The sequence below is a fragment of the Mesitornis unicolor genome, unplaced genomic scaffold, assembly GCF_000695765.1.
Source record: "Mesitornis unicolor isolate BGI_N332 unplaced genomic scaffold, ASM69576v1 scaffold19717, whole genome shotgun sequence".
NCBI lineage: Eukaryota > Metazoa > Chordata > Aves > Mesitornithiformes > Mesitornithidae > Mesitornis > Mesitornis unicolor.
In genome coordinates this window covers 8,060-24,351 of record NW_010196288.1, presented here as the reverse complement: position 1 = coordinate 24,351, position 16,292 = coordinate 8,060, and the positions used below count along the sequence as shown (strand labels likewise).

General features: G+C 39.0%; 1 protein-coding gene across 1 annotated transcript; it reads left to right on the top strand.

The window, feature by feature from the left end:
• Nucleotides 1-1,132: 1,132 nt before the first annotated feature.
• SKA3 (spindle and kinetochore associated complex subunit 3) lies at nucleotides 1,133-10,062 on the top strand. The gene is made up of 7 exons (XM_010188427.1): nucleotides 1,133-1,186; nucleotides 2,569-2,734; nucleotides 4,639-5,062; nucleotides 8,254-8,348; nucleotides 9,152-9,339; nucleotides 9,540-9,743; nucleotides 9,934-10,062. The coding sequence occupies exons 2-7, from the start codon at nucleotides 2,629-2,631 to the stop codon at nucleotides 10,060-10,062; spliced, it is 1,146 nt and encodes a 381-aa protein (XP_010186729.1). The 5' UTR covers nucleotides 1,133-1,186; nucleotides 2,569-2,628.
• Nucleotides 10,063-16,292: the final 6,230 nt, after the last annotated feature.

The window sequence follows — 16,292 nt, the reverse complement described above, 5'->3', positions numbered from 1 at the left end:
GGGCTCTAACCAAAGAGGACACGGGTAAGCGCAGACCTCGCTTCATTTCCTTCCTGAGGCGGCCGAGTCTACCGAGGCCTTTCCCACTCCGAGGGCCGCGGCCCTGCTCCGGGGCTCCTGCTGGCGTGGCTGTCGCACCCCCAGGCAGCAAGGCCCCGAGCCCGGCAGGTGATCTGCAGGGTTGCTCCAGTTGCTGCAGGTAGTGATGGGTGTCACACCTGGACGCTGATGGTTTCTTAGGAGTCCTGGATTTGGGTTCCCCCCTGCCGTTGTGCCCCTGTGGCCCTCTGGGTGTTCGGAGATGGGCCTTTGGTGGGCTGATGTCTCCGGGAATGGGCCTGGGAGTAGCTCGGCAGGGGATTTTTGTGAGCTCCCCCTGTTACCGCTGCCTCTCTGAGCTCCTTTGTGGATGTGTAGGTGAGATTTTTATCACGGGGAAAAAACAGATTGCAATGGCAATCACATTCTTGTTTTTACTACTTTTCATAGATTGAGACTGGAAAATGTGTTTGCAGAGCTTGTTCTCTCTCTGCACATTTAGTTCAAGCTTCCAATAGAATGTATCTCTGTGCTATGTCTTGTCATATAACAGGTGTCCTCTGTTACACCTTGGCTCTCAGTGAAAGAAGGAATGACTGCTGCATGTATAAGTGAACAATACTGATATCTGCCCGTGTGTAAATAAAGCAGAATTCAGCTCTGTTGATATCTGTTTTTCAGTGGTGTCTATATCACTTTTTTCAACTTCTGCTCTTGTTTAAAGTTCTTAAAGGACAAGAATTAGCATAAATAATCCTTTACAGCCAGGGACCTACCTGTTGTACTAATACCTGCTGTACGTTAATTTTTTTACAGTATTAGCTGCAACATTATAATGAAAGCCTGTGCAGTTTCTCCATGCAGTTAATGTACTGTGCAAATTGCAGTCTCATGCTGTCCAAGGTACCCAATATGAATGAGTTTCTCTTTGATTTTCTCTGTTGTCTCTTTGTCTCTAGCACATGACTCCAACATCTCTAATATAGGAGATTATGTTCTAATGTAGAGTGTACTTGCATGCTAAAATACTAATACCCTTTTCTTTCTTTCCAAACCCTTTTATGTGAACATGCATATCAAAGACTATGAAGCGGAATCTCCAATAAGAGTCTTACTTGACCTCAACTGTGAAATCAGGACTCTGAAGGTAACATCTTAACTCACTTCCTTCTTGAAATATTGGGGTGAGGAGGTGTTCCAGAAATTTATGGTTATATTTTGATCACTAAGCTTTGCTAGTCAGCAGTTCTGACCCTTATTTTTATTCACTTACCTTTATGTCCTCATAATGGCTGTGGATGTCTGGGCAGGGCCCAGAAACTTGTGGGTGACTTAGTAGATTTAGCAGTGTTTATTAGTTTGCAATCACTGTTGTCAGTTGGATCAGCATTACAAAGGTAACAGTGATGTTGTAGCTGTGCCAAGGCAAAGGTATGGGGAGAAGGATTCAGGAGCAGCAGCTTCCTGGAGCAGGGGTATGCTTGTTTGTGTTCAATGACCAGCACTTAGAATAAAGAAAATCATCACACAAGTTTCAGTAGCTTCAGCAATTCAGTTAAACTTGTGATGAATGTTCTTTATATAATATAAGTAGGACCGCATCTGGAATATTGTGTCCAGTTCTGGGCCCCTCAGTTCAAGAAGGACAGGGAACTGCTGGAGAGAGTCCAGCGTAGGGCTACAAAGATGATCAAGGGAGTGGAGCATCTCCCTTATGAGGAGCGGCTGAGGGAGCTGGGTCTCTTTAGTTTGCAAAAGAGGAGACTGAGGGGAGACCTCATTCATGTTTATAAATATTTAAAGGGTGAGTGTCACGAGGATGGAGCCAGGCTCTTCTCAGTGACAAACAATGATAGGACAAGAGGTAATGGGCACAAGCTGGAACACAGGAGGTTCCACTTAAATTTGAGAAGAAACTTCTTCTCAGTGAGGGTGACAGAGCACTGGAACAGGCTGCCCAGAGAGGTTGTGGAGTCTCCTTCTCTGGAGACATTCAAAACCCGCCTGGACGCCTTCCTGTGTAACCTCATCTAGGTGTTCCTGCTCCGGCAGGGGGATTGGACTAGATGATCTTTTGAGGTCCCTTCCAATCCCTAACGTTCTGTGATTCTGTGATTCTGTGAAAAATGGGCTATAGAAATAAGCAAGTGTAGAAGTAAAGAAGAAGTAAGCTAGGATGTAAACTGAATGTTTGCTATCTGCTCTGCACTGACTCTTGGTTTGGACTTTTCCTTCCTATGTACAGATTGCTATTATCTCATTTTATGGAGTAAAAGCATAGATTTTTGTTTGAGAGGTTACCAGTAAGTAGTTAGAATACTATATGTTTTTGTACCCTTATGCCCTATAGATTCCTGATATTTTGTAACCTAGTTTTCAGGTATAGATAAGACCTAAATTTGCTGCTTATTCTCATCTGAATTGGAGTTCAATACTTATTCCCAAAACACATCATATGTAAACCACTACCATGTGGTGATTTGAAAACCAGTATTTCTATGTTTCCCTCCACTCTCTCCACCCCCAAAGGAAGATGTTAATGCCAGTCTTGATAAGAGTTCCTCTGAAAAACAAGCAATTAATGACTTTATGAAGGCGAGTGAAATATTGATGAGAAGAAATGCAGCAGATCTTGGAAAAATAAAAGAGCTGTTCCAGAAATATAGCTACAAAGAACATGGGAAAAACTCTCCAGGTAATATTTCTTGGCATTCTTGACATACAGTATGTGAAGACAAAAGTAATCTTTGAAAATAGAATTTCCCTTTAGCTATGTGTGTACTTCTGTTAACTAAGAGATCCAGTACATCTAAGTTATTTGGTTTATAATAACATCCAGAGGTTAAAAGATTCTGTTGTGATTGGTGCCATAAGAGCAAACCGAAATCTGAAAAATTAGATCTCCTGGCACGCTTTTCAGTTACTGTCTGGGTTTTTTCTCCAGTCACAGTTGTGTTCAGATATGTTAGCAAACATGTTTTCATAACCCAGTGAATTATGCTGCTTTAGCTTCTCACGCATGGGGAACTATTGTATGTGCACCTAAATTGGTTCATATGTGATTATTTCATTAACTTAAATCACCGCAGAGAAAAATCTTAAAATAACGTGGTCTGTAGCATAAATGGGACAAGAGAAGTGCGTATGGGGATCGGGTGACATGTGATGAGAGCTGTGGTATCTTGGTCATTGGCAGAGGGAGATCCTTAACCCAGTCAGAAAGTGCACCCACACCTGTGTGAAAAATCCAGATATGCCAAATGAGTTAAAAATGCTGCAACTCTTGGTACTACCCATAGCCCTTTCGTACCAAGGCCCCAGTCAATCTTAAAGAAGTCTTTGACAGGGCACAGTTAACCTTTCCCTGAGGGTTATCCAGTCATGACACGAAACAAAATTGTGGTCATGGACCATATCCACTTCTGAGCTAAGCTACTACAATTGTTCTACAAAGACATGGCAAAAGTCTCTGATTTTATAGCGCCTTCGTTCCTGTCCTCTCTATACCTTTAAAGAATACTCCAAACACAGCTACACGGTTAATTTATTTTTAAGATGTAGTTTTAAGCCAAGCTTATCTAAGTACGTAATACCAGTACACGTAGAAAGGTAATGCCTCTGCCATGTTAAATAGCTTCTCCCCTCCCCGGCTTCTTACATTATGCAGAAATCCACAAATGCTTTGGGGTGTTTCAGTTTAACTACAGAAATGTACAAGTTACACATTTACTTCTTTCTGCAGTGGACTCTTGTAATCTAAACAGGTACTCTCTCTCATGAGGTTTTAGCTGCTGCTTCATAACCTTTCTTCAGTGCTATTTTTTGTAAAGAATGAGCACTCGAGTACTGTGTGCAGCCTTAGCTCTTTCCCAAAAATATTTTCAGTTCTAGACAAGTTTTATTTTCGTTATCATTTATGCTGTATGCTTTAATGAATTTCCCCTCTTGCGCTTAAACAGAAACAAATATATTTAAGATTAGCACTTCCTGCATATTCCATGCAGGGAGATGAATTCTATTAAATATATACTTGTGTAAAAATCTTTCCATTCCATTTTTCCTAGAAATAATATTTACCAGTAGGCTGAAATTCAGTAAATGTGTGACCTATCTTATAAATACAGTTTAGCCTGATATGAGCTTTTAATATCTGTCATAGCTTTAGGTTCAGTGCTTTAAAATGAAATGAAATGAAATTCTTTAAAATGAAAGAAGGATTTTTTTTTTTACAATAATAAAGAAAGATTTTGAATGCTGGGGGTAAGTCCAAATTTATTTCACAAGAAGTCACATGGAAGGATGAGGGGATGAGTTGCTTCTGAAGAGACAATTGAACTTCCAGAAGAAACTTTTTTACCATGAGATCAATTAGGCATTGGAACAATCTCCCAGGGGAAGTGGTGGATTCCTCTACATTGGTCATTTTTAAGAGTCGGCTTGACAGGGCGCTGACTCACCTCATTTAAACTATACTTCTACCTTGAAAGGTTGCACCAGATGAGCCTTGTGCTACCTTCCAACCTGGTATTCTATGACTTTATAAATTCTTAAAACAAACTTCTGCCCTTTTTTTTTTTTTTAATTACTTTTCTCAAACAGAAGAGGCAGAAGAAGTTAACAGTGATTCAACAGTGGCTGCCCAGAATAAATCTGATGAAGAAAAACCAAATGATGTACCTCATCTTTCTGCTTGTGCTGAGAAGCCACCGATCCCTGAAGACCCGCTGCGTAACCCCAAGCTTTCTGATTTTGGTCTTTCACAGTATGCTTTCTCCAGGCTTTGGAGTGCAGTGAAAGAACAACACACAGCAAATGCACATCAAGAAAATTCAAGGAACAGGACTCCACTAAAACCACAGGCCTCCTGTAACTTGCCCAAAACACCAAGATGTAAGCTAAAGATGGATGATTATGAGTGTGTAACACCAAGAATTGAACACTTTGGCATTAATGAACATACCATGTGTATGAATGAAGATTATACAATATCACTTATTCGTAAAACCGCTCAGGCAAGCGAGAAGTAAGTAAATGTCTTAAGTTCAGACTGTTTTTCTACTGAATTTTCTGTAGTTTATTCTTGCTGTCCTAACTTCTTCCTTCTGTTACCCTTCTCTTTCTCCGAGCAGGTGATACATTGTTATCTACCAGCTGTTTAGTCTTGTCTTTATTCAGCTGTCTACGCGTCTTTTCATGTACCTTTTGTAATGCCGAATGCTGCCAGGAAATGCATCTCTGCTGTGCTTCCCTTGACTGCACCCAACTCTCCATACACAATCTATTTACAAAGAGAGAGCGCACAGTGTATCTCATCTTTTGCTTTCCTTAACCTTGGATTTGAGTACATGTTGTCTGCAGTAGATACTATGTAGACAATTTAAAGGTTTCAAAAGCTTTAGGAATTGAAAAACCTGGAAAAAAAACTTCTAAAGCATTTGGTAAAATGCCTCATTGTAGAAACGGTTTATTATTTCTTACATCTACCAGCCCCACATTACACACAGCACTTTTTGCTCCAGTCTTCTGTTGAAAAGACATCTCCAGATTTTCACTGTGGTAATTAAAGAAAAGAATTTGCAGCAGTGAGGTGTAGAACACCTTAGCAGCAGTATTTTTTTATATTTCTGAGGTAATGTAAAGGTAGTTAGATAGTGTTTCTATAGTTAGTATCAGCAAAACATTCCGTTTTAAAAGCTGATAGTATTTAAAAGAAACTCCATTGTTCTGCAGCTAAATATTTTGTATTTAAAGAAATTGTTCAAAAAAACAAGAACCATATTCAAAATACGTTGTGGAAATAATCATTCAACTTTAAAAAAAAAAAAATCCCTGATACTTGTGATATAGGCACAGCTGTGAAGTCCTTCAGAACCATGCCAGCTGAAGTGACTTTGTCCCCCAAAGATCCAGTTCACTGCAGTGATTACATTTTGAGTGTTTTGGGGTTTTGGTTTGGTTTTTTTTTTAATTTTGGGATTACTGGGGGGAAAAGTGAAAGTGGAAAGACATATTTTCTTTTAAAATAGTTTCAGGATCTCTCCTTTTGAATAGTCATATAAATACTATACTGCCTATGTAGCTTTGTAATATTTGAATTGTAATAACAGGGAAACTGTTACTGAATCCTGAAAGCTATTAATTAACAAAAACCGTTCCCTCTCAAATAATTTTTTAAAATAGTTTCAGCTTCTCACACAATTTAAGTTCTTTTGGTATCTAACTTTTTGTGGTTTTGTACTAATTTTCCTATTTAATAAGAACTGTTTTGAATGTGATCTTCAACTTTAATTATGCCTGTAATTTATAAATAGATGCATTCACAAATGTAGATTCTATTTGTTTGGCATCTAGTGAAACGATTAGACATACAAAACACATACTTTTAAAAAATAAAATAAATCATGCTAGCAGTGTTCCATACCCCTAATGATATTGCTAAAATTCTGTAGAGAATTAGTTATAGCATGATTGCTCTTTAACACATCATCATTATTGATGACCAAAACAGGTGGACGCACAGTAACTGTGACTGAAGTTAAAGCTGTGTATGGATTTGGCACCAGTGGCATATGCGAGAGGTCATGACGTTAAGTCATTAGAATTACAATGTTGTTTAACTGTTTTTTAGCTTGTTTATTTTGCATTGCTAAGTTAGAGTTAGCTTGCAGTTTGATCAGAAAGGTTGAGACAATTCCACATCTTGTTGCCTTCAGAAAGCACTCACCTCACCTCTTAGTGAGAAGGCTCAGCATGTCAAGTGGGCAGAACACTATGACAGCAAATTTAAAAAAAAAATTGTTCTTTTAACTGTGTAATGGGCAGAGAGAGTCTCTTCTCTGAGATTCAGGTAAGTTAAAAAACAAACAAACAAAAAAAACACACAAAAAAAAACCCAAAACAAAAAAAACCCAAACACACCTAGTACAAGTGACGTAGCCTTTCTACATGTAGTTTCCAGATAGAAAGACAGGTAATAATTCTTACTTTCTTGGAGACAACCCTGCCCTCTCACATCCCTTGCTTGTGCCCACCAGGTCTTGTACTCAGCTGAAATCTGTCCAGCAGCTATTCATGGTGTGAAAAACACTTCAAAAATTAATCTTGAAGTTCTTAAAAATATTGAGTAGACCTCAAGTCCTCCAACTTTGTTTTTCAGGTTTTCAGTTTCGAAGCAGGTGAAAAGAACAACATACGTTGCACCTACTGCAAAACTGAAACCAAAAGTGATTTGGAAGGGAAAGAAGGGAGAAAAATAGGAAAGTTTGTGAACGAAAGTGTTTATTGGTACACTTGTTGTGCTCCATTTTAAAACCTAAAAATCCTATGGTTTCAGGTATCTGTGAAACTGACCTGACAAATTTATTTATTTTTTTTAAACACAGTTTCAGATGTGTTCATTTAAGTAAAATATATTGCCTCAAATTGATTTTATTTTTTTTTTAAGCTTAAGCTTTTTGTAGAGTAACTCTGTATCTGGTTCTCATAGTTAAGATAACTTTTTAAATATTTAAACTCATTTTCTTATAGGTACACTTTTGTATAGACTTAAGATAAGCTTCCACTTTTTATCTGGCACTCTCTTAACTGCCTATACCCTTCTTTCACTAGAATATCTTGGATATGAAAAAAGAATCTTAAAAATGTTGGTTTCTAGTTTTGTGGAATTGATACTAAATGGCTTTTCACTCTGAAGTCAGCTAGTGCTTAACATACATTATCTTATTCAAACTTAAAAATTGAATTAAATATTATGAAGTGGTCACAATAATGTTGATAGGGTAAGAGCCAAAAAGACTTCCTTTTGTTGTTTAGAATTTTGTAGGCAACAGACCGTTCAAAATAAAATAGACTGTACCCCTAAAATAGAATTGATCCTCTAAGAGAAAATTGATCCTACTCTTGGATACCTTTTGGTTGGTTGGTTTTGGTTTGGGATTTTTTTTTGGGGGGGGGAGGGGAGCAGGGGGTTATGCCTTTGGTTGAAACCTCAGAGTATTTGATAATTTATGGATGGACTGAACACTTGCATGCTACAGATTGCTTCAGTAGAATCATAGAAGAAAGAAATTGGGGGAAAAAAAGGTCTTTGAGGAAATGAATTTTTGACTTGCATTTTGATGAACAAGTACTAGAAAAATGATCAGGTTGGCAGTATTCCTTTAATAGTGATTTCTTCATATTACTTGAGAGCTAATTGAGCGTTTTGGTTTTCAGATCGGTTAAAAAAGATTATCATGAAGTGCAGGTACCAGTAATGGCATCCAGGGCAGTCATGGTTACCCCTCAGCCAAAAGTGACAGTTCAGAATGGTAAGTTAAAAATATGTGAAATAAATATACATGTGCTTTTTTTTTTTTTACATAATGTAGGAGTAAACGGTAAAAAAACCCCACATGGTAAACTTTTAAACTGTGTTTCCTGTTAAATATGTTAATGCAGGTCCAGTCATTGTATGAGTACTAATGTCTAGAAAATGAAATGTTGGTGGCTTCTATGAGAAAGTTTCTCACTTCAGTATAAATCTTTGCTCATTCTTTTACTCATATCCATCTAGAATTATGCAGAGGGATCTGCCATTTTGTAACTGTAACTTAACCTTATCTGAAATAAAAACTACTGTTTTGCCAACTTTGCCTTTTTTTTTTTCTTTGGAGAATACCCGTTAGATTTGTTTAAAGATAGTAAAGAAAACACTTTGGGAGAGGCTAACAAGACAGTAACTTAGATCTTTCCAGAGTAGTGCTAAAACTTCCTTGAGAGATGGAATATATTCTCTTAAAAATGTGTGAAGATCTTGGGGCAAACATAGTGACAGTTGAATGCAAGGGAAGCTAAAGCAACGTTGATTTAAGTTGGGCTTTTTCAGTTATACTCCATAGTAGGACTGGATTTATTTTTTTTGTATTTGCTGCTTTTGTGGAATTCTGTAATTTGAATGGTTCTTCATACTAAAAATATCAGCTAGAATGATACATGTGTTTTAGAATATGCAAATCTACTAAAACTAATAGACTTACAAAACTAAACTGGGTCACTGGAACTTATAATATATTTATTTGTGTGTGTATGTATACATTTTTACTTTTACACCTCCCCTCTCCCTTCATTTCAGCGGCTGACTGGATGACTTCTCCTATGGTACTTGTGTTCTGTACTCCCGATGTGAAAACCCCTTCTAGAACAAATAGTACAGCATTATCAAGGTCACCTGAGGCAGACAAATGGCAGCTTCCCAGTCATGCAGGAACACCACGGTTTGCAGAATTTGAAACAAGATGGCTAAAACCAGAAGCTAAGGTGGTAAATAGCAATTACGTACATTTCCACGCACTTTTTACTATAAGCAGTTTTTAAATTGTCGATTTGGGATTGTTTTCTAATACTTTTTCTCATGCCATTGTAGATCTTTCTAATGGTAATTTTGTAAGAACATTTATTAAATACTTTACTTAAGTAGTAAATTAACTGAAGGCATTTAATCCCTCTTGCAGCAGGTAAAGCAGGGGGAAAAGACTGAGTCGGTGACAAAGAGTGGCGCAATGGATAAACAATACACAAGAGGTAGCATTCCTTTTGCTGTGAGCTCTGATGAGTATCTTAAACATCTTGGAGACCCTTCTCCTCCCAAAATAAATCACTATGAGCAGTTACTCAGTACTCCTCCACCTCCAGAAATAACAAGGATACCACACGATGTTCTGCAGGTTAGCTAATACACGTTTCTTTCCCCTAAATAGTTTTAATATCAAAATAGTAAAATTTAAAAGGCTTAGTCCTATCAAATCTTGTTTCTCAAAAAGGAATTCTCTGCAACTTTACTAAAAATATATAAACTGTAATCCTGTTTTGAGTTCTTGGATAATTATTTTTATTCCCTTTTAATATTTCCTGTAGATTCTCTCCAAGTATAATCATAAAGCAGGCTCTTCTAAAGCCAAGGAAACTGAGACCAAGGCAGGAAATACTACAAGATATGAAAGTGATTTCACTGATTACTGCAACAAAGAGAACAGGTATGATTAAATTTTACAAATTTGGTTCAGTAATTTGATTTGGAGGAGCTATGAAGATGCTTTAATGCATTTAGAAATTCATGCAGCTGCTTGCTCTTCAGCTACCAAAATAGTTCTTGTCACTGTGCGTACGTCACTGTTCTACTGGGGGGATGGGGGGAGTGGGAAATTCATTGTGTGTTTGAATCCTCCCAACTTAAAAAAAAAAAAAGTAAATACAAGTAGAGTTTTACTGGTTTATCTGTAGGTATATTTTGCTTCATGGCAATCAAAGCACCAGTGAATGTTTTCTTCTGAGTAAATTTAGGCAATAAAACTAAGGAACTGGAGAAAACTATGTGAGTGATGTGACTGATTTCACGGTCACTTTGACGAAGTTCTTTCAAATGCAAAGTCGCCTTATGAGCAGTGTGTGAGATGAAATCAGTCTAGGATGAGTAATCCTTGAACAATGGAATAATAGCTTTAAAAAGAACTCAGTTGATTTGAACAGAAAGAAGTTTTTGTGACAACTTGATCCAAGTGTAGATCTTCCTGATTCAGTGTAATGTATATTACACTTGTTGATTATCTGTTAAACTTGGGGTCAGTACATGTTATTTAGGTAAGAGGTACAAGGAACATGTATCAAGTGAAATAATAATCACAACAACCCAGAATGAGACTGAAAATTATTAGTATAAAGTATCTTAATATACTTGGAGTTGGAATCCATTTGATTAATCAAATAAAGCAAAGCTCGCTCTTTAGCCAACCCTTCTTTTTTTCCTGACAAGGTAATTTAAAAAAAAACCCTGAGTTTTCAACCTTTGTGTCTTCTGCTAACTCAAAATATGATTGAGATAAGTTCATGGACTTTTCTGGATATATTTGCAGAGGATATCCTGGAAGTTTCAAGCCAAACATCTGAAATCAAGCTGAAGACTCATGTTGAGACTGTTTCAGCCTTGTGGATCTTTTCACTGATTCATAACAAGCTCAAAAAGTAAAATAAAATACTGGTGGGAGGAAAGAGTCATACAAAGGAAGTTTTTTTAATGGAGAAAGTTTGATGTGGATAAACTTGTTTGGATTAACGACTTGTGCTTAATTTTTTTAATTGAAATTATTGGCAAAGTATGTATACGCTTCAAAGCGGACTGGGGGCATGTATGAGGTAGTACTTCAGTCATTTGACCTATTTCTCGCGTTTGTTTTGTATACCTGCATTTGCAGTAGGTTGTAGAGAAGTGCAGATAAATTGCAATAAAGGTGAAGTCCAGTATATTGCACCAGAAAGTGGGTATTGCTGGCTGTTATGGTGACACTGTACACCTTTTCAGGGCTGCGTATGTAGTATTTGAACAGTATTTGGTATCTTCAACAGAAACAAAGTCTTTTTATGTGAAGAATAACTTCTGCTTTAATGTTCAAAGCATTTCTATGCTATCAGTCACTTCTGCAATACTGAGATGTATCAGACATATTCCCGCATCAGGCTCTCTGTTAACCATCTGGACAGTTATTTCTTATGCTGCTGCTTCTTTCTTAGTATAGTTTTCTTAATCAGCATTGTATTAGGTGCTATATATCTGTTTTCCTTTTGACAGTCTAACTTCTGTACCCTAAAAAGTGGCTCTGGCTTGAATGTGAATTATTTGAAAATACATTGTGCAATTGAGACTGGTTATATATATCTTTAACTGCTGGTAAGATTTGCTGGCAGACATGTAGGTAATTGCTTGCTTTCCTGTGCCACTGCCACATGCGTTCTGTAAGTGGTGGTGTCTGTCACTTCTGAACATGCACATCTATCCCTGTCAGTTCTCAAAGCTGTTATGGGTACTTTTTTAGTATCTGGTAGCCATAGTAATTGGGATTTTTATTTTTTCCACCAGAGATTTTACTTTTGTCCACAAGAAATCCCAGCTACGTATCCTTGTTTGGAACCAGTTTGTTGTTTCCATTGCCAGTTATTCCCCTGAGTGGCTCTAGTACTGCTCTTACCAGCTGTATGCAGTCTTCCTGTTGACAGCTAAAATTCTGTCATTTAGATGAGGGCAGGCAGGCAACACATGAGAAGGGAGAGACTGTCTCAGGAGATGGGGAGAAATGTGTGCTTTTCTGAACCCTCTGAACACAGCTCCTCTTTTTTTCTTAAGTCCTTGGGATATGCAGACATCTGGAAATGAATGGAAGTATCTTTCCAGTTGCTTAGATCAACTTGTCCTGGCTAAAACCTAGCAAGTAAAGGAGCCTTTTTCCTTCTCTTCCAGTCACTCTTCAGGATAAGCATACATCAAACTAACTGAAGAAGCTGATTTTCTACTAGTTTGGGCCTGAGCACACTGTTATGCTTCTGTTTAAAAATATGTATGTATTTTTATGTGTCAGTCTTTGAGCTTGATCAGCACTTCTGACTCCTGAATAAATCCACTCGGCTGCTTGGAAAACTCATCATCTGCTGCTTTACAAGAACTTTCTTTTTCTACCCAACTCCTTCAAAGAGTGAAGGCCAAAGCCACTTCCAGCATTTTCACAGGCTAAAACCAGTTAATGGGCTGGATGGTAGTCATGGAATTTCATGGTCTTAAAAGTACCCAGTATTCAACTGCAGAGCAAGAGGCTTCAGCCAGACAGATTTACCAGCACTAAGCAGGAGGAGTTTCACAGCCTGCATTCTCCCTGCACAGGACTTCATGGCTACTTTCTTGCCCTGAAGCAATCCAGATATCCTGAAAGACTCCATTTAACCAAACAGAACAAGCGGCACTACTGTCCTGGACCTTGCTGTATTCCCACCCCACCCCACTCCTGCAAGTAAGGGATTTTTAAATGTCTCTTACCCAAACTTGAGAACAACTCTGCACTCCACTGTCCTTCCATGAGGGAACTGTAGAGTTTTACCTTGCAGTGCTGGGGTTCTCACCGTAAACCACTTGCATCTTTTATTTTTGCCTATTAAACAATGCTTTCTGCTGCATTTCATAGCTATTTCATAAAACTAGTATGAAAGGGATTCAATTAACATTTTGAGATACAAATTATCTTCAAGATGACAGTTGAAATCTTAAAATCTGGTCTAATCAAGCCATTATGATGTGATGCTGGCATGAGACTTTTTGGAACTTAGAAATTAAGTATTACTGGTTTGTTTTGGTTTTCTTGCCTACAGTATTAGTATAATACAAATAATACTGCCTTTTGAAAAACTCTTTGAAATCTTTGAAAACCTTTTAGGTTTCAGTAAGGCCTAAGCTGTAGTCTCAGTATTGGGGGTGGGGGAGAGCAGCGTTGATGGAAGTGAAAGCATAAGCAGTGTTGGAAACTGAGCTGTGTTCAAAATAAGATGGGGATGTGGTAGAAAGTTGTGGTTTGTTTTGTGGTTTGACTTTGCTGGTTTTTTTTTTCCTCCCAGTACTCCAGATCAGTTCTCACAGGCAGTGGCTGTGTGGCCATCTGCTAAACTGGACAAGTCCAAACACTGAAACAGCCAAAGCTGTAGCTGTGAGGCTGTTGCACAGAAAGCTGAATTTCTTTTTAGTACTAAACCAAGAGGCTTGTATATGAGAATGATTGGGTCTTCAAAGCAGGAACCAGGTGTTGAGAATGTTTCACAGATAGCAACATCATAAGATTAGGAGAACATAAATTTTGTCCAGCAGGACACTTGGTCCTGGGAACCATCAGGGAGGATTAGCTGGTTGCACTCCCTATTGAACATATCCTTGAAAAGAAGTTGCAAGACTGATAAGAGGCCAATCATCCAGCCCAGAGAGGTGCCAAATGTTGGACTAATGCCCAATGAGGGTGAAGTCACTGAAAACGGGTAAAGGCAAATGCGACGGGGAGATGACCACCAACTCAAGAAACCCTCCAACCCAAAAGAAAGTAAATGCTGCATGTGGGCTCATTAGCATGAAAAGCGTGAAACTAACAGACCAGTAGAAAGTAGATTAAGTAGTTTTGTACCAATTAATGTAGTTTTAGGTAGAGTTCTGCTAATCATGTATTAGGATAAATATGGTGCAGTTTTTGCAGGTGATGTGCTTGATTTGTGGAGCACCCAGCCTAGCACAACTCTGAAATAAACCATATCTCCTCTCTAAACATACTTTGTGTGCTTTGGGAGTTCTTTCAATTTCAGGTCACAGGGCTAGAGGAGGTGATGACTCCCCTTAAGCCAGTGTCACTGCTGGAGAAAGGCTTGTCCCCTTGCCCACTAAAGCAATAAACTGTGTCAGAGTGGGGAAAATACAAAAGAACCTAGAAGATGCAGGTGGGTTTCTTGTGGGGTGAATCTGGTAAGAGTGTTGGCCTGTCAGAAAGTGCAGTTTGAATAAACAGTAGCTAAATAAGTAGCAAACACTGTAGTTCTGTAAGGAACAGTCATTGCCTGAAAACAGGTGGAGTTGACTCGCACTGTGGTTCTGTGTTGTGCTTAATCCAGTTTAACTGGGAGCTCCTTCCACTGGAGGCTGTTCCCCTACCTCTTGCGCACAAGAATTTGGACGTCCTGCAGTTCTATGATGGATTCCTTCCATTTCCTGAGCCACTGAACGGCTAATTTTTCTTTTCTCAATCTCAAACAGGCTTCTGCCTGTGTGATTGCTAGAACAGATGTAAGGGAAGGCTAAGAGTGGGGTCACATCTTCTGACAGTGGCCTGCAGTCAGAAAAGATTGAGACCAGCACAAAATAGCATTTAAATACTTAGGGACATCTGGGAAGCAACCAAAAATGTATTGCCTTTCGGTTTCCTTCATTTGCAGTGGTTCTTAATACTTTTTTTATTTAAGTATATCAAATGTGTGAGTTAACAAAACCTTCTCTTCATATAATCCCATTTGTTGTCAAAGGAGCATCTCAATTGTTCTGCCTTGGAAGTCCTGTACAGGGATCAACACTTTCTTAGCTTGGAAATATTTTGCCTGAGGTTAAATACAAACGTAGATCTTGCAATGAAACGAAACTTCTCAGATGATTGTGAAATGGATACATGACAGGCAGGCATCGCTTGTAGTACTTCCTGTTGTGCTTTTATTGATGTTTTTATACCTTGCTAGAGCAATAACAACTCTAGGCTTCCTTGGTTATTTAAAGTATTGTGGATGCTTTAGATTTTCTGTAAGATGTGATATTTGCTTTTTTCCCTGTTATTATTCAGATTATTGTTCCAGTTCTTGTGGTTGCATGTGCTCCATCAACAGCTGTAGCTTGTGTTTTGGAAGTACCATCCACAACCCTGTACCTCGTTTCCCCTCAGGGCAGTAATACAGAGACCATGGCACTTCTAAGGAGCAATGACAACATCCAGTGGGCACACCATGAAATCACATGCACGTTAGACCATGGAAATACAACTTTCTGCTGAGGAGACAGCAGTCAATACCGTCTATATTATCTCTCAACTTAAACGTGGAAGCTCGTGCTGTTTGTAAGGTAATACCCACTTTTACAGATGGGCAGTTGACAGCATGGTAGGGAGCTGGCCAGGTCCCTGAGTCTCTTTGATCTCGATTTGCCTAATTCAAGTTGAAGAGTTTAAAAAAATACATGGCACAAATGTCTACCTGGTCCATGGAAGGAGATGCTGTGCTACATGGGTGTTTCTCCTGGGGAGAGACCAAGCAAAGGATAGTTTGTACAATGTCCATCACAAAGGAAGTGTTCAAATACTTTCATAATTCCTGGCTTAAAGCCCTGCAGTTACGCTCACTGATGATTGCTTACGCAATTGTTATAAACCAGTCTAAGGCTTTGCTGTGTGGTCCTGCCTTTCCTCTCCCCCAGCTGCAAGCTCCACGCCCTTGGTTGAGTCACTGCAGTTGTGGCTGCGAGGGAAGCAGCAGCTGCTTGCCCAACCACCAGGAACTAATTGTTGTTTTCCAAGGTTAAATTGTTCATGGGCTCTGTGCCCTGACCTAAATCACTGCTTGCCCACGCTGGCACTGATGGGTGGTGAGGCAAGAGAAGGGAAAGGGTGGGGGAGTGGGAGCCAGGACATCCTCTAACACTGGCAGGTTAAGCTGCTCAGGAATCACATTCTGGCTGACTGCCTGCTTTGGTAAGGCTTCCTGAGGCTGTTGTTCCATGAGCACTTCCATGGCAGCTGAAGCAATTCCTCTTCACCCCACCACCCATTTACTCCTGCTCCCAACCCCACCTTCCCCCTCCCTGGGACAACTGCTTGGGTGGCTGTACGTAAATCAGACTGGAGGGGACATAGCTACTGTAATAAACCTCACCCTTGGAAGACAAC

Bases quoted from the DNA above. Each gene is read 5' to 3' on its own strand.
- SKA3 (XM_010188427.1), top strand. From the start codon at position 2,629: ATGAAGGCGAGTGAAATATTGATGAGAAGAAATGCAGCAGATCTTGGA. The intron at 8,349-9,151 runs GTAAGTTAAAAA...CCTTCATTTCAG, and splicing joins AAAAGTGACAGTTCAGAATG to CGGCTGACTGGATGACTTCT. The intron at 9,744-9,933 runs GTTAGCTAATAC...TATTTCCTGTAG, and splicing joins TACCACACGATGTTCTGCAG to ATTCTCTCCAAGTATAATCA.